This window comes from Indicator indicator, chromosome 34, assembly GCF_027791375.1.
Source record: "Indicator indicator isolate 239-I01 chromosome 34, UM_Iind_1.1, whole genome shotgun sequence".
NCBI lineage: Eukaryota > Metazoa > Chordata > Aves > Piciformes > Indicatoridae > Indicator > Indicator indicator.
In genome coordinates, this window is record NC_072043.1 from 2,989,309 (window position 1) to 3,013,452 (window position 24,144).

Below are 24,144 nucleotides of genomic sequence, written 5' to 3' on the forward strand. Positions count from 1 at the left end.
AGCTTAACTACTGGAAATTTTTCCCCAGCCATATGAGAGCTACTCTCTGTTCACAGACTCATTAATGTGTTGGTGATCCATAGATCTGACAGGCACTGAGTTTGTAAATGTCATCTTTTGTTGTGGCTTTAAAACCCATTGCAGCACACCCTCCAGTTTCAGTGCAGTCACTAAAGCAAGAGCAGAGGTTTGGCAGCTTAACAGGAGAAGGGAATGAAGAGGGTCCCCAGGGAAGGCAAATGTGCAGAGGAGAGGTAGGGGAAGCTGCTGTTGGGGCTGGAGCACTGCCGTGGGTGCATTGTCCCCAGCTCTGCCTGTGACCCCTTGGTCGTTCCCAGTCCTAGGTGCAGCTGATTAGTTGCTGTTTAGCTAAAGGCTCTGCTGGTGCCCTGAGAGAGAGCAGTGGAAGTGCTGGGGTGTCTAATTGGTATTTTGATGAGATACAGATGAATTAGCAGCCAATAGCTCAGAGACCCTCTGCAATCCCTACTCCATCAAACCTTTTAACTTAGCAGTGGCTAATCAGTCTCAGTGGGGCTTGCTCCTCTTTAGCTGTTAGCCCCAGCAAGAGTTCAGGGACAGATCCTGCCAACAGCTGAATGTCTTTTGCCTCCCAGGACCTGGCTAACTCAGCATGAGCCATCATCAGGTCCTGCCAGGGCTGTGCCAGGTGTCCATCATGTTGTGTGAAGGGGATGTCTGGGGAGGGAGGGGATCAGGGGGGTTGCTGCCTGGCTTCAGGAGCAGGCTGTGTGTGTGTCTTGTGGCTGTACAGGTTTTAACAGCTGCCACTCTGTGTCCCATGCTAACTTCTGTGCAGGAAGTTTTTGCCTGCTTGCTTTGCCTTAGGTCTGGCAGGGTCCTCTGAGGGCTTTCCTTCCTTTGTTTGTTTTGTTCCCTCCTGTTTGGGCCAACGATGGAACCAGGTACCCAGAACCTACTTAATTGTATCTCCTCCTGGCACGGTGTCTTTTCCTCCTGCCTTGAGACACCTGCTGGCGCTGCAGGCATCGTGGGGCTGGCTCTCCTTGCAGTGAGAGCAGAGGGCTTGAGCTCAGGGAGGCACTGAGAGGCACAGGGATGATGCTGTGGGGGTCTGCAGTGGACCCACGTAGCCTGAGGACATGGAGAGAACTTTCTTCATCCAGGCCAAGGGCTGTTACCTGTCACCAGGTGGTATAATGCCTCTCACAAAGGGATGGAGCTCCAGCTTGCTGCCAGGTGGTTGTGCTGCCCTTGTTGGTCTCCTGGGGAAGTTATGCCATCACGTAAGCTCCTCTGATCATTAGAACCCCACTTCTAATTTTTAGCCTGTTTATTTCTGGCTGGTTTGTATCTATTTATTTGTGTGCCAACGCTATCATTTTAGCTTCAAAAGCTGTTCTACCTCTTCGCTGGAGACCTCCTCCACCTGGTGTATTTATACAGACCAATCATATCTGCTACTAAAAACTCCCAAGCCCTAAAATCTCTCAAGTCCTAGTCCAGAGCCTTAACAAAAGGATCATCTTATCCATGCCTGTGTAGAGCTTTTGATTATTTCCTCACACATTTTGCAGATTAATATGTTTTCTGTTTTTCAGGGGCTCTTTATATGTAGATAGGGATGATTAAAATCACCTTGACATCCATCTTGCAGGAGAGGGAGAGGTCCAACCATCCCAGGCATCCTCTGACACATTACACTTCAGAAACAGCAAACAGTGTGAGGAGTCAGTTAGTGCCTTTATCATTTTTATTACGTGTGAGAGGAACAGTAGGGAGCTGGAAGGAGCCAGGATGGGGTGGAAGTACCTCAGCACATGGGAGCCTTCAGCTTTGGTGCTGTGTTAAATGCAAGGTCAAACCCACTGTGCTGCCAGAGGAGGAGGCAGTCAATTAGTCTCAGTATGCCAGCAGGGGAGGGACAAATTTGAGAGCAGTGAGGGCTGTTAAAATTAAAGTTAATCTGTCACTGATCTCTGCTCGTGAAATCTGGGAGAAAAAGAATTAGGCAGCGTTTATGACTGATCACTGGCTCAGAGAGGCAATTGCAGCAGAGGGTCTGGTGTTCAGCACTCACAGCAAGGGGTAAGCACCTTTGTGTGGAGCTGGGGAATACAGCAGGATAAATCCATCCCATCCTGCCAGTGCGGAGCCTGCACAGACCAGTTAAAGCTGTGCTTCAAGGGCTCCCTCCCCATGGGAAATCTCCCAGTCTGGGACTGTTGTTCCCAGAGGTGAGTCCTGCACTATGGAGTTACTGTGATCCTGCATCTTGAGGGCAGTTAAGCCTCAAGAAGCAGTCAAGAGAGCAGGATGCCCAACATCTGTTCCTAGCCTGCTCTGAGACTCCATCACTGTGTCTCCACCCCTCAGCTGCCAGGTGAGGCTAATAACAGCCCAGGGCCTCTCCCCTTGGGAAGTCTCCAAGAGTTCATGCTTCCAATGCATTCAGAGGTCCTTGCCATGACAGGTCCTTTTAGCAGAGCCTTGTTAATGCTGGTGAAGGGGCTGGGCTGACAGCTCAGAGGAATGATCTCTGTTGTGTTATCTGCAGAGTAAACAAGGGCCCCCCCCCCAGGGGACTTAGCTGGCTCTGTCCATGCTGCTGCATCCCAGTGCCTCAGCTCCAGCTGGGGAGGAGAACAAGCATGCACATGACTGTCCCCTGATTTGACTGACTTGATGACTGACTGATTTGATGACTGGATTTGATGACTGCCTGCTTTGCTTCTGCAGAGCCATCGAGTATAAGCTGTCCTGTTTGCACTTCCCACTGCTCCTTGTGCCTAGAGATGAGGAGAATGGATTCAGGACTCCTTGCAGGTGGCCACTGTTGTCAGTTTCTTGGGCTGGATTTGCACTGAGAGCCAGGAGAAGAAAGGGCTTGACCCTTTCCTCAATGTCCAGAGCAATTCAGTCTGCTGACAGCATAACAGCGTGGCTGCAGTTTCAGGTTGTGTTTGGTTCAGATGCATGAGCTGGGAAGTGAGTCTGAAGTCCTGGAGCCATCAGTCACACCAGAGGCAAAGCACTGCCAGGAGAAGATGCTGAGGGACAGAGTCAGTCCTGGGGTGGTGTAAATCAGCCTGCTGCCATTCATTTGCAGGGATGCACCTGGACCCTAGCTCTGCATCACCTTCCTCTCACCTCTCTGAACACAGTGAGATTACTCTTTGATGGAAGAGAAATCAATTTGTTCCTACCACCCTGACAACTGTGGCACCACAAGAGGATAACCTGCCCTAACCCAGCAGTGCCCGAGACAGCTGATGGCAGTGTGAGGGAACTGGGAACAGTTTTCTTCTGTCACCATGGCTAGGGAGGAGCTGTGAAGACACCCCTGCACTTTAGGGTCACCTTCTGGGGGCCACAGCAGCTTGTTTCAGTGGTGTCAGAGGACTTAGGCTGTGGCCAGCAATCCAGCATGCAGAGGAGCTGGGACCTGTTGGAGGCAGAGAGGCTTTGCAGGCATAAAAGGAGAGAGAAGGGACCTCAGAGGTGAGCTGGCCTCCCTCAGCCACCAGTCCATCCATGAGAACAGCCAGAGGCTTTTTTACAGGGAGCATGAGACAGTGAGAGCCTGATTTGCATGCTCTGAACTGAGCTGCTGGAGGTGCTGATCTCCCTGCCCAGAGCTCAGAGGGAGGGAGATTAGGCTCTTGAAGTTAAAATTAGATTTTGTTGAATATTCCTCCCCCTGGCTGAAGGCAGCAGCTGGCTGTGTTTCATCACAGCTGAGTCATGAGGTCCCCCCAAGAGCTGGAGGACTGCTCCCCACCACCAGTAGTGGGAATTAGGTTTGCTGCAGTGACACTGATGCTTGCCTGGGTGAATTAGGCTGTCCATGGAGCTGTTGGGGGTGCATCAAAGAGTTTGGAGATGTTTAATCATCGTGACTGGCATCCATCAGAGCAGACAGAGATGAGTCACAGAGCAGCACCTCTGAGAACCTGGCTTCATTTTGCCACCTGCTGCTGAGGTTCAACTCCTGGTCAGGGTTGGAAAGTGTCTGGCCCAGGTCAGCACTGCTGCAGTGGAAGCTGTGATGCTGTGGAGCTCTCCCCCCAGGGGGGCTCTCAGTGTACCAGCCTCTGGCTGGTGGCAATGATGCTCCCTGTGGGAGGTTTTGCTTGCTTTCAGGCACGTGAAACCTTTATTAGAGTCATCACAAAGCAGTGCAGGAGTTGGAGGAAGGAACCTTGCCTCCTCGCCGTGAACTGATGAGACTTCAGGACTCCCTGAAGTTCTTCTGAGCTGTGTCTGTGGCACAGGGTGCCTGTGTGAAGAGCCTAGTGCCATCAGTGGGTGTAGCACTGACCCAACAGTGCCAGCCAGGAGCAGGGACAGGTTTTTGGCATTGGCACACAGCAGGGGTTGTGCCACCAGCAGGTTCATCTCTCTGCTGGCCCATTGTGGGGGGGAGGGGGTGCATTGTAAAGGTAATGGAGCATTGATAACCACCTCTTGCAGGGCCAGCTTGAAGGCTGTCAGTCCCCAGAGCCATGTGGCAGGTGTGGAGGGCAATTTGCCCTGTAAATTTCCTTATTGTGGTGTTTGTCTCCCCAGATTGGCCACTGGCATGTTTCTGAAGGACTCAGCATGGACAACAGGATCTTCTCCTCCAACATATCAGACAGTCTGTTCAACACCACACTGATTGTCACCACCATCCTGGTAAGTGAGAGGGTCACCTACAGTTCCCATTAGCTCTTTGCCAGCCCAACGCTGAGAGATATCAATCAGCCAGGATATTATTCCCTCTTCCTTACCCCCTTTGGCCCCCAGCATGCAGCATTGCAGGCTGATTCCATAAAGAACAGACGAGCAAATCTCTAATTACAGCACTGAGGACAATTCATGACAGTGTAATTAAACTCAAGTTGATGTTTCATATGGAAATGATATTTGATGAATTCGGAAGCAGCTGGGGAGAGGGCTGGGCTGGGGCTAAGTTGCCATTTTGCATTAATCTCTGAATGATGTTCTTGTTTGGAGTACAGCTGGTAAGTTGAGGGGATAGTTGTCCCTTCTACCCATAGAATTACTGAAATTGGCCAAGATGAGGACAACTTTTTTATCCTGGTTGAGAGGGATAGATTGGGATGGGAGAGATTGGACTGGGTGCCCCTGGTCTCTGCAATCCTGGTGCTGCCAGGGAGCCCTCTGACCTCTCTGCCTTGTGGTCCTCTGCAAAACAGAGGAATGAGAACCTGGATTCAGGCAGGGGTCTGAGGCTCCTGTCACAGCTTTCCTCATGGCTGTGGGAAATGAGTGAGCAGGACAAGGGAGGTGATTGTCCCTTTCTACTCCTCTCTGGTTCCCCCAGCACAAGAAGGAGATGGAGATGTTGAAGTGGATCCAGAGGAGGCCACAAAGGTGATCAGAGGGCTGGAGAACCTCCCCTCTGGGGACAGGCTGCAAGAGTTGATGCTGTTGAGCCTGGAGAGGAGAAGGCTGCAGGAAGAGCTTAGAGCAGCCTTCCAGTAACAGGAGAGCTGGAGAGGGACTTTTGACAAGGGCTGGGAGTGACAGGATGAGAGGGAATGGACTGAAGCTGGAAGAGGGGAGATTAGGAGGCAATTCTTTCGAGTGAGGGTGGGGAGACACTGGAGCAGGCTGCCCAGGGAGGTTGTGGATGCCCCCTGGCTGGATGAGGCTTTGAGCAACCTGCTCTAGTGGAAGGTCTGCACAAGGAGAGTGGTGAAACACTGCAACAGGTTGCCCAGGGATGTTGTTGAGACATTCAAAACCTGCCTCGCTGGGGCCCTGGGCAGCCTGCTGGAGCTGGAGGTGCCCCTGCTGCCTGCCTGCCATGGGGTGGGGGGGGGTTGGCCAAGCTGCCCTTTGAGGCTCACCTTCCAACCCGATGCAACGCATGGATCAGTGACACCTCGGCTAAGATGGGAATGACAGCTGCCCAGTTTCAATGCAGGAAAACCCTTACTTGATGCTGAAGTGGAACCACCAGGAGCTGGAAGGCAACGACCGCTACGAGGGCTTCTGCGTGGACATGCTGCAGGAGCTGGCAGAGATCCTGCGCTTCAACTACAAGATCCACCTGGTTGGGGACGGCGTCTACGGAGTCCCCGAGGCCAACGGCACCTGGACAGGGATGGTCGGGGAGCTGATCGCTCGGGTAAGTGAATTCCCTGCTCCTTTTAACTCTGCTCCGGGGGGACCTGGCAATGAGAAGCTCTCTCATGCTTTATTAAGTGCTCCAGGATTATGAGGATGGATGGGGGTAGTCCATTTGTGAGGCTTGGAGCAGGAGGTCTCCGTCTAATGCGTTCTCCCAGCGGCAAATGTGTTTGTTTTACCCCTGTGACGGCATGCAGAGCAGCAATCAGGACCTCAGGTGCTCTCAGGGGTGCTTTGCTTTGTTGGAAGAGAGGCTTGGACTACAGCATCCCTCTTTAAGAGCTTGAGACTGAAAGGATTATTTCTTTTCCCAGTGGAAAAATTAATGGAAATCCGAAGCGGGCAAATGAGCAGGTTCTGGCAGGGGTTGGGAGAAGCTGAAGGAAACTTTCAAAAGCACAATGTCTGGGAGGGAAACCAAGAGGCACATTTCTACCCCGGGGAAGTTTTGGCTGATTCATTTCAGCCCCTTGACTTTGAGAAGTTTTTGAAGGGGAACGTTTTTTGTTTACTTGAAGTGTGTGGAGGGAGAGTGGTTTTTTTTCATGGCTCTGCTTCACCCTGTTGCTGCACAGCAGCCAGACTGAAAGCTGAAAGCTTTTGCTGGGTTTGACAGCACTTCTGCATGTGTTGCGTGCTCAGGCAGCCTGGACCCCCCCTCCCTGCTCTTTGTTTGCCTCCACAGCTAAGGGCAGTCCTTCCCCAGGGATCCTGAAGCTTAAATACAGTTCATGAAATGCTCTGAGATCCTTAGTAAAATAGGCTTAGCCAAAGCTAACATTAAGATTGATGTCATTTAAGCCATGTTTCCTTACTCGCTGATTTCTCCCCTGCCTTGTTATTGCTGAAGCACCTGTGAGAGCCCAGCAACAGTTTCTCAGCTGGCAGCAAATGTGCAGTGAGGTGTATTTGTGATAATCACACACAGAGGAGCCCCCGAGCATCCCACCATTATCCTCACAACAGTGGCACATCCTCCTGCAAAGCAGAGGAATGAGGACCTGGATCCAACCCCTGTGGCTCCAGGCAGGGCTCTGAGGCTCCTGTCACAGCTTTCCTCGCGGCTGTGGGAAATGAGTGAGCAGGACAAGGGAGGTGATTGTCCCTTTCTACTCCTCTCTGGTTTCCCCAGCACAAGAAGGAGATGGAGATGTTGGAGTGGATCCAGAGGAGGCCACGAAGGTGATCAGAGGGCTGGAGAACCTCCCCTCTGGGGACAGGCTGCAAGAGTTGATGCTGTTGAGCCTGGAGAGGAGAAGGCTGCAGGAAGAGCTTAGAGCAGCCTTCCAGTAACAGGAGAGCTGGAGAGGGACTTTTGACAAGGGCTGGGAGTGACAGGATGAGAGGGAATGGACTGAAGCTGGAAGAGGGGAGATTAGGAGGCAATTCTTTCGAGTGAGGGTGGGGAGACACTGGAGCAGGCTGCCCAGGGAGGTTGTGGATGCCCCCTGGCTGATTGAGGCTTTGAGCAACCTGCTCTAGTGGAAGGTCTGCACAAGGAGAGTGGTGAAACACTGCAACAGGTTGCCCAGGGATGTTGTTAGGACATTCAAAACCAGCCTCGCTGGGGCCCTGGGCAGCCCCCTGGCTGGATGAGGCTTTGAGCAACCTGCTCTAGTGGAAGGTGTCCTTCCTCATGCTGGAGAGGTTGGAACTAGATGATTTTTAAGGTCCCTTCCAACCCAAACCTGAGCAGCTGAAGTTAGATGGGACAACTCTAGGTCTAAAAGACCTGCTGAGGGTCAGGGGCAGGCCACAGTGTGGACTGGAGATCCCTCCTGAGCTGGCACCCTGTCTCGTGAATCGCTCTTCCCTGGCAGAATGAAAGCTCTCAACACCAGCTGAGATCCCACCTCCATCTGCCTCTTCTAAAGAGCCTTCTGCAGGGCTGTTTGCAAATGCTCTGGGCTGTTGGCATGGTTTTGAGACCTCTCTCTGTGTAATGTATATGCACACACACACAATTACAATGCTGCAGTGCTGCTTTTGTGGGGTGAGAGGGAAGGCACAGAGAGCAGTGTGTGATCTGTGCAAACAAAGGAGAGGCACAGCCATCAAATCCTTGGCCTGCTAACCCTGGCAGTGCCTCTCCATTAAACAGGAGCTTCTAGAGGGTTGTTTTATCTGTAGTGATGTGTTTTAACTTCACATAGAAACCATTTGTTTCTTCTGCAGCCTGAGCCTATTTGGGAGGATTTTTACTTCTGCTTAAACAGGGCAGAGCTGGTAAAGCCTGTTTGAGGGTGAATCAAAAAATTGGGGAATAGAAAAAGCTTTCTTTGCTTTGTTCTTCCTAGGCCCTTTAGATTTTTTATAATGGCTTCAGCCAGTTTTTGATCAGTCCCAGGGGCTGACACTTTGGATCAGGTCAGCCAGGGCAGAGCTGGCTGCATGTATGCTGTTGGGTTTATGCAGGGCTGCTTGGGGTACTGATTTCTGTTCTCCTTCCTCAACAGTCATCTCCCAAGGTTTTTGTCCTCAGTTCCAGTCCCTCATTCATCCCCTATCCCACTTCAGGACCACTCAAAGCAGAAGAGCCAGCAGATCCTGTGTTGGGCACACATATTCCTCTTTCAGTGGTTTTATCCCTTGGGCACTTTTCTCCATACAGCCTTCAGCACAGACCAGGTATCAACTGGGACACAAACCTGTCCTGAGGATCAAAATTTCCAAATCCTACTCAAACTAAAAGCTCTGCACCTACCTCTTTCTTCAGTGCTGTGTTAGTGCAAGGAAATGATTCCTCCTTGACCCTGATCAGCTGTCAGAAAATAAGGTTCCACTTAGTGTGCAGGACTAGGTGGTCAGCAAATTCTCCATCTCCATGCAATGCCTTGCCAGTGTACTGTGTGGTTTTCCCCCCCCCCCTGTAATCCCTACTGTGGCACTGAATCTCCTCAGAGCAGCTATAGGTTATGTGGGGAAAGTGTTTCATTCTATTGCCCCTAAATTGACCAGGTATTGATTTATTCTTCAGTGCTAAAAACTCTATAACAGCTAATTGTGCAGTGTGATGTGATTGAGAAGGGTGCCAGGTAAACATCAATTTGCTGTTGACCCAAATTCCCCTGCACATATCCTATCGACCTGCTCACAAAGCTGATGAAGAGCTAAGGAAGAGGGGGACCAGGGTGGTTGGGGGGATTAGTGGAAGAGCTGCAGAGACTCCTGTGTCTAGGTCAGCAGTGTAACTTGTCTGATCAGGAAGCCTGTGTGCTTTGTCATTTGGCTTGGGAGAAATCACTTGGAAGGTCTGGAGAAACAGGTCCAGACCTGGGGTTGTTTAGGTTGGAGAAAAAGAGGCTGAGGAGAGACCTTCTGGCTCCCTACAACTCCTGAAAGGAGGTTAGAGTGAGGTGGGGGTTGGTCTCTCCTCCCAAGGAACAAGGAAATGGACTCAAGTTGTGCAAGGGGAGGTTTAAGCTGGGCATGAGGAACAATTACTTCCCAAAAAGGGTTGTCAAGTCCTGGAGCAGGCTGCCCATGGCAGTGGTGGATTCCCCTTCCAGTGAGGGCTTTCAAAGCTGTGCAGTTGTGGTGCTGAGAGGCATGGTTAAGTGGTGACCTGCAGTGCTGGGTTAACGTTTGGACTTGAGGATCTTAAAGGTCTCTTCCAAACAAAATGATTCTGAGTGAGCTCATTCTTTAGTGATAGATGCTACCTATCAGGAAAAGACTGAGCTAATTGGTCCCTCTGTGCAGATGGGGCAGGGAGGCTGAACACCAGGCTCACTCCTTGAGTGACCAAGGGGGGAAAGCTGCTCTCCAGCCAAAGCAGGTTCCCCCTGTCAGCCTGGCTGCCTCTGGCACAGACTGCAGCTTCCAGCAGTTCAGCTGACACCACACACATGTGCCATCTGTAACAAGCAAACAAGGGGAGCAGCAAATCTTCCCATCTCCTTGTTTGTGTGGCATTGGAGCCTTAGGGGACAATAGGACTTGGAAGAATTACATCTTGCTCCTTCCTGCTGCAGTACAGTGTCTGGCTCCCCAAAGGCTATCTGGTCTTCCCTTTCTCTCTCTCTCACCAGCACATCCTCGAGCTGAAACAAAATTGCTCCTCTGCTACAAGCCAACAAATGCAGTTCCACAGCCCTGTGACAGCCTTCTCCTTGTTCTGCCACTCCTGCAGCTGCTGTCTCGGTACCATCGTGCCACAGTGGCTGTGCTCAGTGCCTGTGCACCAGCTCCCAGCAAGCCACTGGTGCTTGGCTCCTGTGCTCCTCCCTGAGGAGATGTCCGAGACATCCCTCAGCAGCACTTTCTGAATTTACCCATCTCAGGAATGCCCCCAGAGAGTAAAGCTGAGCTAACAGGAGATGGTGAGGTTTGATTTTGCCAGGAAGCTTTGCTGGCAGGAATCCCATGCTGCAGTTTTGCTGAAAGACCTCCCAGAAAGCTCCCTCTGCTGCAGCTGGGATCAGTACCCTGGCTGGGGATGGGCCCCTCTGCAGAAGACCTCTCCTGTGGCAGGGTACAGGGGATGGGAAAGGCAGGAGCACACCTTGTGCTGAGTAGCTCTGTGTGTGGTGCAGCCTGCATCAGCTGCCCAGGCTTCCTCTGGCACAGTTTAAATAACACAGCACGTTTGGGGATGGGAACACAGCAGATCCATGAGTGTTCCCCAGGGCAAGTGTGTTTGGATGAGGTTGCTGCTGCTGTAGTAGGCACCTTAGGGAGCACAGAGTAAGGAGGGGGTGACTGGGGACAGCAAGCTCCTGCTTTCCCCTTCTGCCCAGGCCCATTTGGGGAATGGGAAGCTGTGGAATAATGCTCGACCTCTGGTGTCTGCCAGTGGTTTGAATGTGGGACCAGTGGTGATCACAGCTCTTTGTAAAGTGAGGGAGCTGAAGCTGTCCAGCTCATGGAAGGGTCTGACCTCAGGACCAACCACCTCAAGAACTGAAAGGAGCTTTCAGCTTTGGGGTGATGTTTTTTCCAGCTTCCTGGCAGGTGACCAAGTGGTGCTTAACAATTGGAGGCCTTCTCCCTTCAGCTACTCCAAAGATGGGAAATGGCAGGAAGGGGAAAGGAGGGAGAAGATATTTCCAAACTGGCAGAGTCCTGCTCTCTGCTTGGCAGTGGGTGTTGGTGTTCAGTGAGAAAAGCTGTGTGTGGGTGAAGGGAAGGAGGGGGAGTCTGTTTGCACTCCATCCTGCTAGCAAGTGAGATGTGGAGGGGCTTGAGAGGGTGGGGGGTGAAGGGGAGTGGGGAAGCGAGGGAGAGTGGGCTGTTGAGAAAACACAGCCTGAGTATGGGCAGGGAGGTTTGCATCTCACTGCTGATTTTGTCAGATTCACAGGCAAGGGGGTGGGTGTGGTGTGAGCTAGTTGGATCTTGCCACTGGTCTGTGCTGGCTCAGGGTCCCCATTGCTGGTGCTTCACCTTAACTGGCTTTTGCTATGGGCACAGTGAACACCTGGCAACAGACTTCTTCCTCTGACTCCTAGAGACAGTCCAGTGAAGAAAGGTGAAAGCAGACTTGAGGCTGACATCTGCACTGGAGCCTGGTCGTTGTGTTCCTGACCATGGCCCAAACAGAGGGCTGCAGCCTCCAGGCTTTCAGGCTGTCACTTTTCACATGGCAGAATCCATTCCTGTCCTTAAGAAAACCCAACCACCAGTTTTGAGTGACCCTTATCTGGCCCTGCTTTTAAACCCAAGTATCTGCATCTGAGCCACACAACCCAAAATAGCTCCTGCCAGCTCAGATGGGCAGCTGGTGCAGCAGCAATCAGGACATTGATCCAGTAGCTGAGCTGTGCCTGCATGATGTGGGACAGCTCTGCAGAGGCAGAGAGGTTGCTCTGGCAGTGCTGCAGCAGGGAAGGGGCTGCTGCCCAGGTGAGCAGGCTGCAGCCCTGCTGCTGTGCCATGGCTGCTGCTTGTTTTGTAGAGTTGCATGGAATAGCAACTGCTATCCCAGACTGGATCCTCCAGTCCAACCTCTGCGTCCAAGCCCGATGCTCAGCACTGCATCCAGATGGGTTTCCAGTGGGGCAAGCAGCAGTGCTGATGCTGAGGGGTCTGCAGTGGAGTAACAGCTGGCAGTCAGGTGGGTCCTGGAGGATGAACATTGAGTTCAGCTCTCCAGAATCATGATCACAGAATATCTTTGGTTGGAAGAGACCTTCAAGATCATCTAGTCCAACCTTTGACCCACCATTGCAAGGTCACCACCAAACCATGTCCCTAAGCAGCAGGTCCTTATTGCCATTTAAATACCTCCAGGGGTGGTGACTCCAGCACTACCCTGGGCAGACTATTCCAGTGTTTGAGAACCCTTTCAGTGAAGAAATAGTTCCTAATATCCAGCTTGAACCTCCCCTAGCACAGCTTGTAACCATTTCCTCTACTCCTGTAGGTTGCCATGAGGGAGAAGAGGCTGTCTCCCTCCCCACCCCAAGCTCCTATCAGGGAGCTGTAGGGAGCAACAAGGTCTCCCCTCAGCCTGCTTTTCTCCAGACTGAACAACTACAGCTCTCTGAGCCACTCCTTGCAGGACTTGTGCTCTGGTCCTTTCTTGAGCCTCAGTGCCCTTCTCAGAGAAGGCTCTGTAAGCACAGGGACACTGGAAGGAATCAGCTTCCCTGACCTCTGACCTTGACCAGGCTGCCAGTGCTCTGTGGGCACCACTGGTGTGACACTCATATGCACCATGCAGCACCCAAGGTGCTGTTCAGGGCAAGGACTCCTGCTGCTGGAAGGATTCCTACTCCTGGAAGGAGAATCCTAGATTGTGGTCCTAGAGCTGTTTGCTGCTCAAAGCAAGGACTCCTACTCCTGGAAGGAATCCTAGGTTGTGGTCCTAGAGCTGTTGCTGTTCAAGGCAAGGACTCCTGCTCCTAGAAGGAATCCTAGGTTGTGGTCCTAGAGCTGTTTGCTGTTCAAGGCAAGGACTCCTGCTCCTAGAAGGAATCCTAGGTTGTGGTCCTAGAGCTGTTTGCTGTTCAAGGCAAGGACTCCTACTCCTAGAAGGAATCCTAGGTTGTGGTCCTAGAGCTGTTTGCTGTTCAAAGCAAGGACTCCTACTCCTGGAAGGAATCCTAGGTTGTGGTCCTAGAGCTGTTGCTGTTCGAGGCAAGGACTCCTGGAAGCAATCCCAGTTTGTGGTCCCAGAGTTATCCTTAAGGCTCGTTTGACACAGAGGCAGCCCAAAGCCTTCTGCCACTTGGCCTTTGTGACTGTGGTGTGTTTCTGCAGCCTGACAGGAGGTGGTGAGTCACCGTGGGGCTGGAGCAGGGCTGGTACCCCACGGCGTGGGAGGCTTTGGCGGGCTCCAGGCTGTCCTGGCTGCGGGCTGACGTCAGGCTCCATTCATCACCATTAGCGCCGAGCTGAGCCCTGTCAGCATCCGCAGCGAGGAGGCAGCTGCCTCCTCCGAGCTGGCAGTCCCTGCAATTTGCTTCCTAAGGCTGCCTAATTGTTGTTCCTCTCCAGGAGCCCAGCTCAGCCCCCGTGTTTCACATCCCTTCCAGTGGCAGTGCGAGCCTGGCTGCTAACGCAGGCAGAGCCCACAGTCGGTGCCAGGTATGGTGGTGGCAGCTCATGCTTTTATCTCAGACACCAGCCCACCTGGGCTTCCTCTCACCTAGCCAGTTTGGCCTTGCTCAAGCAGTGTTTTGTTAAAGAAATGTCTGCCTCTCCTCCTCAAATGCTCTGGGTCTTTTTTTTTTTCCTAAGCCTATTTCACACTGACATTTATAGCTGCAACTGTGCTGGAAGGATTAATATCAAGCAGTGTTTGCCCTCTCTCTCTCCCCATACTTTGCCTCCTGTTCTCCCTTTCCCAAGCACCCAGTTGTGGACAGAATGCAGAAGCACAAAGCAAACCCCATTTCTTTCCCAGTGCATTCTGTAGCCTGTAAAATGCCAGCTCCAACTTGTGCTCAGGTGGGACCCAGGTTTGGAGAGCTCCTCTGTAGCTGAGATTTGCTGACCTCAGTGAATGGCAAGAAGTTTTATGGACATTGGGAAACAAAACCAAAAGCATGAAATGGATGACACTCAGGCAGAGAATACATTGCATGTCATTCCCAGATCAAAGTTTATTGCTGTCAGAAATCAGTTTTTAATTTGCATGGCTTCTGAGCCCACAGAGAGAGAGAGAGACAGAGCCTTGGACAGAGCAGAGCTCCAGCTAATGCCACAAGCAGCCTGGTCTGGGCTGCAGGAGCTCTGCCCCAGGGGAAGGTAGATGTGCAGGTTAGAGCAGCCTGCATGCTGCTATAGCAATGATGCTGGCAAAAGTCCTGAAAAGGACAAAAGTTGGCCAGGGAGGGAATAAGCAGAAAGAAATTGACTCTAATGGAATGGCAGAACCCTCTGGAGGTGAAAGAAGGGACCTGGGCACAAAAGCTACATGCCCAGGGAAGGCAGCTCTGCTGGGCTGTGTTTCTGCTCAGTAGGCAAAGGGAGGGAGATGGCTTTGCACTGTTTTGCTAAGGAAGAGCAGTTTTCAAGATGTGGCTGCCTACATGATCTGGAAGGACAAAGGACAATAGTTGGGGGAATAACAGAAGTGCACAAAGTGCCCTGAGAAGGGGGACTCAAGGCTCTGAGCATTCCTGTCCATCTCCATTCAGCAGGAAGAGAGTCCAGGCTGGTTGCAGCCATGGTTAGAGAGTTAGGGTCTTTCATGACCCTGGTCTAGTGGGAGGTGTTCCTGCCCATGACAGGGAGGTTGGAACAAGATGATCTTTAAGGTCCCTTCCAACCCAAACCATTCTGTGATACTCAGATGGGAGCAGGTGAGGGTTGGTGACTGAGCTGGGGGCAGCACTGCTCTTTTCAGCAGTGCCTTTGCATTGACCCCTGGATAGGAATGGAAATGTCCTTGCAGTTTTTGCATGAAGCACCTTTGATTGCTGGTAGAATTGGATTCAGTTTGGAGGACTGGGAGAAGCAATCCCTTGTTAGAATAAGCTGCACCTTCATGAGGGGCTTTGCTAGGAGAGCTCTCCCCAGGAGTAGAGTAACTGCAAAGCCTTTTAAGTCTAGACAAGAGAGGTTTAGAAAGCTTTAGGCTTTTCTTGTGATAAAATTCCTCACATGGCACGTTCCACAGATGAGCTGATCCCATCTTAGTAATTTGCTGGTGTTTACACAGGGCTCAACTGCTTACACACCACGTTGCGATAATTGGTGCCTTTTAAACACCCTGTGGGTAAATGGCTGGCTAGGCAGAAATTCTCCTTACCTCATAATTCATTCCAGCCTGAACCTCCTAGAAATCTGTAATAGCTGCTTGGAAACAAATGAAAAAGTCTAGCACTGGGCTTTACAGTGAAAGAGTCCTGCATGGACCGTGAAAGGTCAGCTTCTCCATGCCCCCTCTTGCTGGGCAGGCTTGCAGATCACCTTGCTTTTCTCTTCCCTTTCCTTTGTCCTGCAGGCTCCAGCAGTGTTGCTTTTCCCTCTTGCTGCTCCAGCCTTTCACTAGCCCTTGCTCCCTTCCTGCTTTTAAGCAGGCAAGTCTGTTGGGGTAGAGTGAGGGGAAAGACCTCCTGGCCAAGCTCTGCCAGGAAGGGGTTAGACCTCTTTCTCTCATGGAGAAGACAGCAGCAGTGTCAAAGAGCATGGTAAAAGTGATGCACCCATAAATTTGCCTCTAGGTAGTGTGTTTATAACTAGCACATGGATCCAAGGAGATAAACTTCTTATTTTACAAGGTCCTGGGGCCCGAGGGTGCCTTGGCTTCTGCACAGACTTTATGACCCTTAGGGATGACCACCACCAATAGCTTTGCTTTCCCCCTCCCCTTCTCTTTTTGCCATTTGCATAATCACCATCCTGGAAAGCAGGCAAAAAAATGTGCATGGGAATGGAGGAGGATTTAGTTTTACAGAAAGCAATTACAGACATTAAACGAGCTGTAGTAATAAAAATAATATTTAGAATTCAAATCCCTTACCTATATTACTGGAAGAAAAGATTTATTTTTCCCTCTCCAACCTCAGCTGCTTTGCAAGTCAATCTGAAAATTTTTATGCCAGTCCTCTGAATTTTTTTTTTTTTTTTTTTGGGAAACTGATCTGCAATTTTGGAAGTCTGGGACTGGCAGCCTTGTAAACTTCCTGACTTGGAGTAGAGGGATAATGATGCTGCTTTGTTATGCTTTCCTACCTGTGGTGCTTGCAAGTCTTGGCTGGAAGGGGACAGCTGTGTTCCACAGGAGCTTTGGAAGGGGGAGGTTGGATCTTCTTTGGGTTAATACAATATTCCTTGTCTGGATGGCTCCTGTTTTGCCAAGTCTTAAAGCATTCCATGAACAGAAATGGCAACCAGGCTGTGAGCACTCAGGGGCAGGGGCTGCTGGTTTGTTCGCTCTTAGTACAGCTCCTAGCACAGTGAGCTCCCCGGGAGGAGCTTTATTGCTTTCCCAGCCTTTAGGTATGGAGATAAAAACAGCCAGATGAGAAGAGGGAAAAATGAGGAGAACAGTCCAGAACACAAAGTGGATTAAACTTCAGAGTATGTTTGAGCAGGGCCTGTGTGAAACCCACCCTGGGAGAGGGACGCAGCAGCACAGTCTGAACATCATCAGCAAAACTCCTTTGGCTGCCGCAGAGCCTGGGGTTTGCCCTGCAGCAAATGCACCCTGTCCATCCTGCAGGAGCAGGTGGGGTGTGTGGCTCTGGGCATGGCTTTGCTGCTTTCCCCTGCCTCCTGCCTGTCTCAGGCTGAGGGTCCTGATCTTCTCTGCTCTCCTTTCTCTCCAGAAAGCCGATTTGGCCGTGGCAGGGCTGACGATTACTGCGGAGCGGGAGAAGGTGATCGATTTCTCTAAGCCATTCATGACCTTGGGAATTAGCATTCTCTACCGAGTTCATATGGTAAGAGACTTCTTTTACAGCCATTTATGTCCCTCCATTATTTGCATGCAAACATGCCTAGTTAGAGAAGAAAAATGAATGACTCATAAAAATATTTTGGTTTCTTAGTTGAACACAAATGAGCTCGACTTTTATTTCCTTCTTCTCACTGTCTCTCTGCCTTGTGGATTTGATTCCTCTTCTTCAATCCCTTAGCCCCCTTGCCTCCCCTTCCCATCCTCCCCAGGCACACAACACTTCCTGCCATGGTGAGGGGCCCCAGGCAGAGCCCTGCCAGATCAGTGCTACCAGGGGAGGTCTGGGGAGCTTGTCTGGTTCTGCTTCAGGCCCAGTAAAAGTCACAGGGTGGCTTTTGCATGGCTTTGAGCTCGCTGTGGTGAGGTGTGCCAAGGGCAGGCTAGGCTAGAAGGGTGCAACACCCAGCAGTGTGTCTGAGTGGCTCCACAACTCCACTAAACCTGGCTTGGAGTAACCTTCTGCTTGCATCTAGTGGAGACTCTGTCTGGGAGGCTGGGCTAGAACACCTATGGGCTCACCTAGCTGATGTTGGGACCCGACTGCCCTAATCTCAACTGTGATCCTAACCTCTGTGGTGTGCAGCCCTGCTGCCCTCTCACATCTAAGAATAAGATCAAGCCAGAAAGATATCTCAGATGGCTTTCTTTGCTGTCAGCTCTTGCTAATGCTCTACCTGCAAATCAGTCTTCTGCATTTGAAATCACAGGAGGGAAAAGGGCAAAATGTCACTCCCCAGGTGGCCCAGGACACTGCCCCGAGGCAGGCAGGGTGGCTGCTCTCCACTGTGGGCAATTAGCTCCTTGCCCAGGTGGGCTGTGTTTCTATGCTCTCAGCCCTTCTCATTTGCCTCCTCTCAGTTATCCTCCCTAAAGACCAGCAGGCCCTTCAGCCCAAGGAAGGTTCCTTAATTCTGGAGGTGCTCCCTGCTTTGCACAAGTGCTCTCAGATCCCCTGGCTTCTGTGTGGCCAGGGAGGAGCAAGAAGGGCACAATGCTATTGGTTAGCAACCAGCTCTGGTTCTTGCTCTGCTGCATTCAACCACCTTCTGCAAGCCCAGTATGCTTAGCTGCTGCCACCCAAAAGGCAGGTCAGGGATTATGTGGTGCCTGTTTAGCAACTCATGGGCCTATGGTTGAGAGCAGAGCAGCTGTGATTCTGCCCAGGGGATTCACCTGTGCAAGCATGTACATGGCATTGTGTCATGTCTTTGCTCAGACAACACTTGTTACCTTGAATTCCCATAGATCCTCTTGCATTCCCATTCTATGTTGTTCTTGCTTCTTGCTAGAAGCTCAGGAGAGGACAGGTTTTTCTCCAGCACTGCCCACAATGGCCAGGCAAAGCCCCTGGGGTCACAGGAGGTGAGCTCTGGCAAGCACTGTCAGGTTACTCCCAACCTGCCTTTTAGAAATGTGCTCTGTACAGTGCTGAGTGTGATACAAATTACAGTCTTGGTTTCCCATTAGCAGCCAACAGGATAAAACAATTCAGCTCCCCTCTCCCTCCACCTCCATTTAGTAGAAGGCTGTTAAGGATGCAGGGTTTGGTAGGGACATAAACAACCCTCTGCATACATCTCTGTGTGCTGAGTGGCTCCTGCCAAGAAAAAAACAAGTATTTACAATCCAGTTAAAGCTTTGTTCCCTCTGGTACTGCACAATTGAGGATCAATGACTTGACTGACCAAAAAGGGCCAAAATCTTCAAGTTCCCAGAAATCAGATGAAGGACATTGAATTGCTGGAGCAGGTCCAGAGAAGGGTGACAGAGCTGGTGAAGGGTCTGGAGAGCAGGGCTGGTGAGAAGCAGCTGAGGTTGTTCAGCCTGGGGAAAAGGAGGCTCATTGCTCTCTACAGCTTCCTGAAAGGAGGTTGGAGTGAGGTGGGGGTTTGTCTCTTCTCCCTAGTATGAGGTACTAGGATGAGAGGAAATGGCCTGAAATTGTGCCAGGGGAGGGTTAGGTTGGAGATTAAGAAAAATTTCTGCTACAAGAGTGGTCAGGGATTGGAACAGGCTGCCTAGAGAGGTGGTGGAGTCCCCATCCATGGAGGTGTACGTAAAAGTGTGTCCATGGCACTTTGGGACATGGTTTAATGGCCATGGTGGTGTTGGGTTGATGTTTGGGCTTGCTCTTTTCCAACCAAAACATTTCTGTGATTCTGTGGTTTTCAGGGCCACCAGCTGCCCTGTGCCAGCCTCTCCTGGCTGGACTCACAATCAAGTTTCTTTCTCACATTCATTTCCCAAGTTGGAGGCTTGGCTGCCGTGCCTGCTCTGCCTCCCATTTGCAACATAACCTTCAGCAAGTCCCTTAACGAGGCACCATCCCCTGAGCAGCATGAAGCTGATGTTGCTCTCTCCAGAGGAAACAGAGGAATGTTGGTGCAGAGTTTGCATGTGATCTGCTCTGGAAGTGCAAGGCATTTGCTGCTGCCACTGCACGAGCTCGATATAAATGTGTCTGACACATCTACTTAGAGTGGAAGTTCTTCAGGGCAGGGACCATCTGCTGCTTGTGCTGATACCAGAGTAATGCAACACAGCCACGTTCCTGCCCTTCAGGCATTTACCAAACTGAACAGGATTAATAATTACAGTCTTAAAAGTGTTTGGCAAACAGTCCCCTGCCGTTGGGCAGGACTTGGTCTTCAGCTGCCTGACGAAGGACTCGGGGATTTGAGTAAGGAAGCTCCCCAGTGACCCAGGCAGGCATCTCCCAGGTCAGGTCTTAGGATCATAGATCTCCTCTCAGTCTTATCTTTTATAGAATCAGAGAATAGTAGGGGTTAGAAGGGACCTCTGAAAAGCATGGAGTCCAGCTCCCCTGCCAAAGCTGGGTCACCCAGGGCAGGTGACACAGGGACACATCTGGGCAGGTGACACAGGAACACATCCAGACCAGAGAAGGAGACTCCACAACCTCTCTGGGCAGCCTGCTCCCAGGGTTCCATCACTCTCAGAGTAAAGAATTTTCTCCTCATGTTGAGGTGGAACTTCCTGGGTTCCAGTTTGTATCCTTTGCCACTTGTCCTACCACAGGACACAACTGAAAGGAGCCTGTCCCCTTCTTCTTGACACCCACCCCTCAGATATTTTTAAACATGAATAAACTCTGCAGCAAGCCCTGCTTTGGTGCTTCAAGGCTATGAGGAATGATGGCAGGGGCATCCTGGGCTCATGCCCTCCCTGGGAGCAGGGAGGTCTCCCCAGCAGGCAAGCCCAGAGCTCCCCTTTCTCTCTCTAGCACTTGGTCCCTCTTTGTCCAGACCTCTCCTGCTTAGCTTCACGAGCATGTCTGAGAGCTGTGCAGCAATTAACTTCTTAAACTGGTAAATATTTATTTAAGAAGGCAAGGCAAGATAGCTAATAGCTCTGGGTTTCCTTTAAGGATGTGGTTTGCAGAGCTCATCCACTGCTGTCCCCTTCCCTCCCCTCCCTCATCCGCCCCAACAAACATCTCTGCGATGTCAAAAACTGCAGCTGGCATCTGTTAATCACACCACTGATCAGATACAGAACCACAGATACATCTTCTTGCTGAGGAGTTGCCTCCACACCCTGCTCTCCTCCCAGTGTGATGACATTTTGTTTTCAGTGCCTTGTAACTCCAGTGGTAAATGATGTCTCCCCCTGCTCCCCCTTCCTTTTCTCCTCCCCCCAACCCTGCCAACTCAGCCACCACAGTGCATGTGGCTCTTGTCACACATAACCAACACTGGCAGCTTTAACTGGGGCTGTCATTTTTCTCAATTTCACTTGTTGTGATATAATCAAGTATGGATTTCTGACGTGGGGTCTCTAATAGGCTGGATGCTTGCAGGCTGTTAAGAGAAAAAGCCTTCCTTTGTTTTATTACTTTCCTCTTTCTGACTAGCTGGTGGCACCTGTGGAAGGCAAGAGGTAGCTGACAGGTCCTGAGCAGTCATTCTGCCTGGCAGAGGGCTGAAATCAAGTGCCCAGTGCCTGTTCTGCACAGGGGGATGCTGAAAGTCAGGTTTGTTTGCAGCATACACAGGCTTTTGCTCACCTCTGCCTCTACAGCAGGGAAGGAGGACCTAGCTAGTGAATGATTCAGGCTCATCAGTCCTGAAAGTCCTTCCTGTGCCCTGCCTTAAGATGAGAAAATGTAGGTTTGGTGAGTACACTGGAACAGATGAGTTTAGGCCAAGTCAACTGAGGCTTAAAGTGTTTCCACTTGATTGCCAGAGAAGATACAAAATGGGAAGGAAGGAATGAATAGCTCCCTTCATTCCAGCCAGAGGAGGCTTGACAGCTGAGGCAGAGGAGCTGAGAGGAGCTGAGCGCTCCTGACAACCTGTGCTGCTCTGCCAGCAAGCCTCCCACTTCACTGCAGAAGGGGTGGGAGCAACCACTGGCCCCAGGCATGCTCAGGATTGTGCTGTGGATTGGCTTGTCCTTTGTGGACCATCTGGTGACCCTGAGTTAGGCTCAGAATTCACAGATGCTTGTACTTGGGTTTTGCTTATTGACTCCAGGGGAAAGAGTCTGGAGAGGAAGGGCTCTGGACCTGCATCTACATCAGACATGGTCCTCCTAGCTTTGTTTTGGTAAACCCAACTGCACTGCAGTGATACCTAGCACTTATTGATGTTCCTGTCCTTCCAGCCTGAGCTTTCTTGCTTTCCTTCTGCCTTACAGAGGCAGCAGAGAGTTCTGTTGCCTGCCTTTTGTAGGGACCTGTGAGAAATGCCCTAGGCAGTGCTAACTGCTTCTGCTTGAGGGAGCACTGTGATCCCTTCCGACTCTGTGTGTGTGCAGGGAGTCATGAGGTCAGTTATGGACCTGAACACAGACAAATTCATCACCAAGCCACAGAGTTCTTCTTCTCCTCCTCTCCCCAGATGTCCTTCACGTTCAGGCTTTTTGTCACCAGTATCTGCCCAGAAAACTGACTCTCTCTGGCTGCAAACGAAAGCTTCCAAGAAGGACTGAGAAGGGGTAAACAAAACTCTCCTGCCTCCATCTGAGGATTTGCAGGAGGCCTTCATCAATTATTGGGCATTTTGAACATTTCTATTCCAGGAAAAATAGCTCTTCCAATTAACAAAGCTATATTGGGACCAGCTAAAAATATCTGACAGACACCAGATATTGTCATTCCCATCTTCAAAACAGACAGATAAAAGAGTTTGTGCCCTCTGTGGGAACAGAATATCTTTATTCTTATCCACAACTGTGAATGAAAAGAATATGTAGCAGCAGCCTGAAAATGACTGTAGCTGAAAAGGAGCAGAACTACTACTACTGTAAAGTCACAGGAGAGAGTCATTGCCAAGCCTGAGACTTAAAGCTTCCAACGCAATTTCCTTAATGAGCAATAATTTATTGACAAACTGCCCCAGAAATGCAGACAAGACACCAAGGCCTTAATTACAGAGAGGAAATTTGTTACAGGAGCATCTCATGAGGGAGCCACCGCCAAGGCACCACCAGTGTCTGGGAGTTTCCTGCCAGCTCTGGGATGCCAGGGAGGGATAAGCCACCTGGAACAGCCTTTTGTGTGTGGCTGATGTCAGACAGTGCCCTTCACATCTTGCAGGTTCCCATTGCCTCATTTCATTCTTGAGTGTGGAGGTGCCTATGGAAGAAGAGAAGCAGCTGAGTCAGTTTAGCTCTGGATGAAAAAGGGAACCAGGTGCACATGGGGCATCCAGGGAAGCCATGCAGTCTCTGGACATGAAAGCTTTGACAATGAATGAAATTCATTAATTAACAATGAAATGGAGAAAAAGCTTTGACAGTGCCTAGCTTTGGCTTCGTGTTGGCATTGGAAAGGCCATTGTCTGCTGGGTGAGATCAGCAAGAAACGCAGAGGGAGTGTGCCTTGGAGTCTGCAGACTCAGCAATCATTGTTTCAATTGGAAAAGCCCTCTAAGGTCATCCGGTCCAACCATCAACCCAACACCACCATGGCCATCAAACCATGTCCCAAAGTGCCATGGCCACAGGCTTCTTGAACACTTCCAGGGATGGTGACTCCACCACCTTCCTGGGCAGCCTGTTCCACTGATTTGAGCTAGTGAGAGGAGCTCCAGCAGAGGATGTTGCAGGTGCTCTGAGATCCTCCAGGAGCGTAGTTTCCAGCTCTGAAGGCTCAGATGTGGGCTGTAGCAGTTATTTGTCTTTCTTTGGGTTTATGGGAAGAATATAAGGAAAAGAACAAAATAGCAGCAATTGACCTACAAAGGGGAAAGGACAAAAGAAAAACTTCTTATCTGTCAATGTTTGTGCCTCACCTGCTTATACTGAACACAGTGAGATAAGCCAGTATGGAAGAGAGACCTTCTCTTAAGGAGAAGCTCTAGAATGACACTCAGGAGAATCTGAACCTTTGCTTGGGAAGTGACTTTAAATTAATCTGAAAATGGAGGCAGGTTCCTCTGAACCATCAGTTCCTGGCTCATCCATTTGCTCAAAGGCTTTAATAAGCCAGGTTCTCTAAAAATGCTAATGTGGATCCCAAGCTCAAATTCATCCTGTCCTTCAGGACAGAGGGATAGGATGTTCTAGTGTGGTGGTTCTTTACTTCATGCAGGGCAGAGTTTGCTGTGGGAAGGTTACTGAGATGTTGCAGTCCCAGCTGATGACTGGAGCTGAGAATATCACAGCCTCCTGGGATATTTTTAGCAGAGGAAGATTTTATTTTGTGCAACAACTCTTGCCTTTTCTAGCAACAGCTTAATCTTCAGAGGAACCACCAAGACCTTGTGAAATTCAGATTTTGTGTAAGATAGGAATACTTCAGTAGTAAAACACTGGATTTTAATAGAAATGGTATTTAAAGTGCTGGCCTGAGTCTGGGGAAGGGAAAAAAAATCAACAACCAACTCTGTTTCATGGGGAAACAACAGAAAATTGTTCCCTCCTTTGGATTAAGCACAGCTCTAAATTTTCAGGACTCTGGTCTTTGATGGCTCTAGGTGTGTTCTGGCAATGGAGGTTAGGGGTTATTTGTTACCAGCTATTGGTAGTTTATGGGATGTCACAGGCAGGCAGGGTAAAGTAGTGGAAAAGGGAAAAATGAGGCCTGTGTGTGTGTCAGAGATGATCCCCAGCAGCAGCTTTTGTGTAAAGCGAGCAACCTACAGCAGAGCAGCTGCTGTGCTGCCAGTGCTGGGAAGCGGCTGCTGGGGTGAGCTCCATTGAGC

General features: G+C 50.6%; 1 protein-coding gene across 1 annotated transcript in view; it reads left to right on the top strand.

Moving 5' to 3' along the window:
• Positions 1-24,144, top strand: part of GRIK4 (glutamate ionotropic receptor kainate type subunit 4) — a 146,177-nt gene that overhangs the window by 104,973 nt on the left and 17,060 nt on the right. The window contains exons 10-12 of the mRNA XM_054395622.1: positions 4,552-4,659; positions 5,918-6,121; positions 16,845-16,958. Coding sequence (XP_054251597.1) covers positions 4,552-4,659; positions 5,918-6,121; positions 16,845-16,958 — 426 coding nt within the window. The remainder of the gene's footprint in view (positions 1-4,551; positions 4,660-5,917; positions 6,122-16,844; positions 16,959-24,144) is intronic.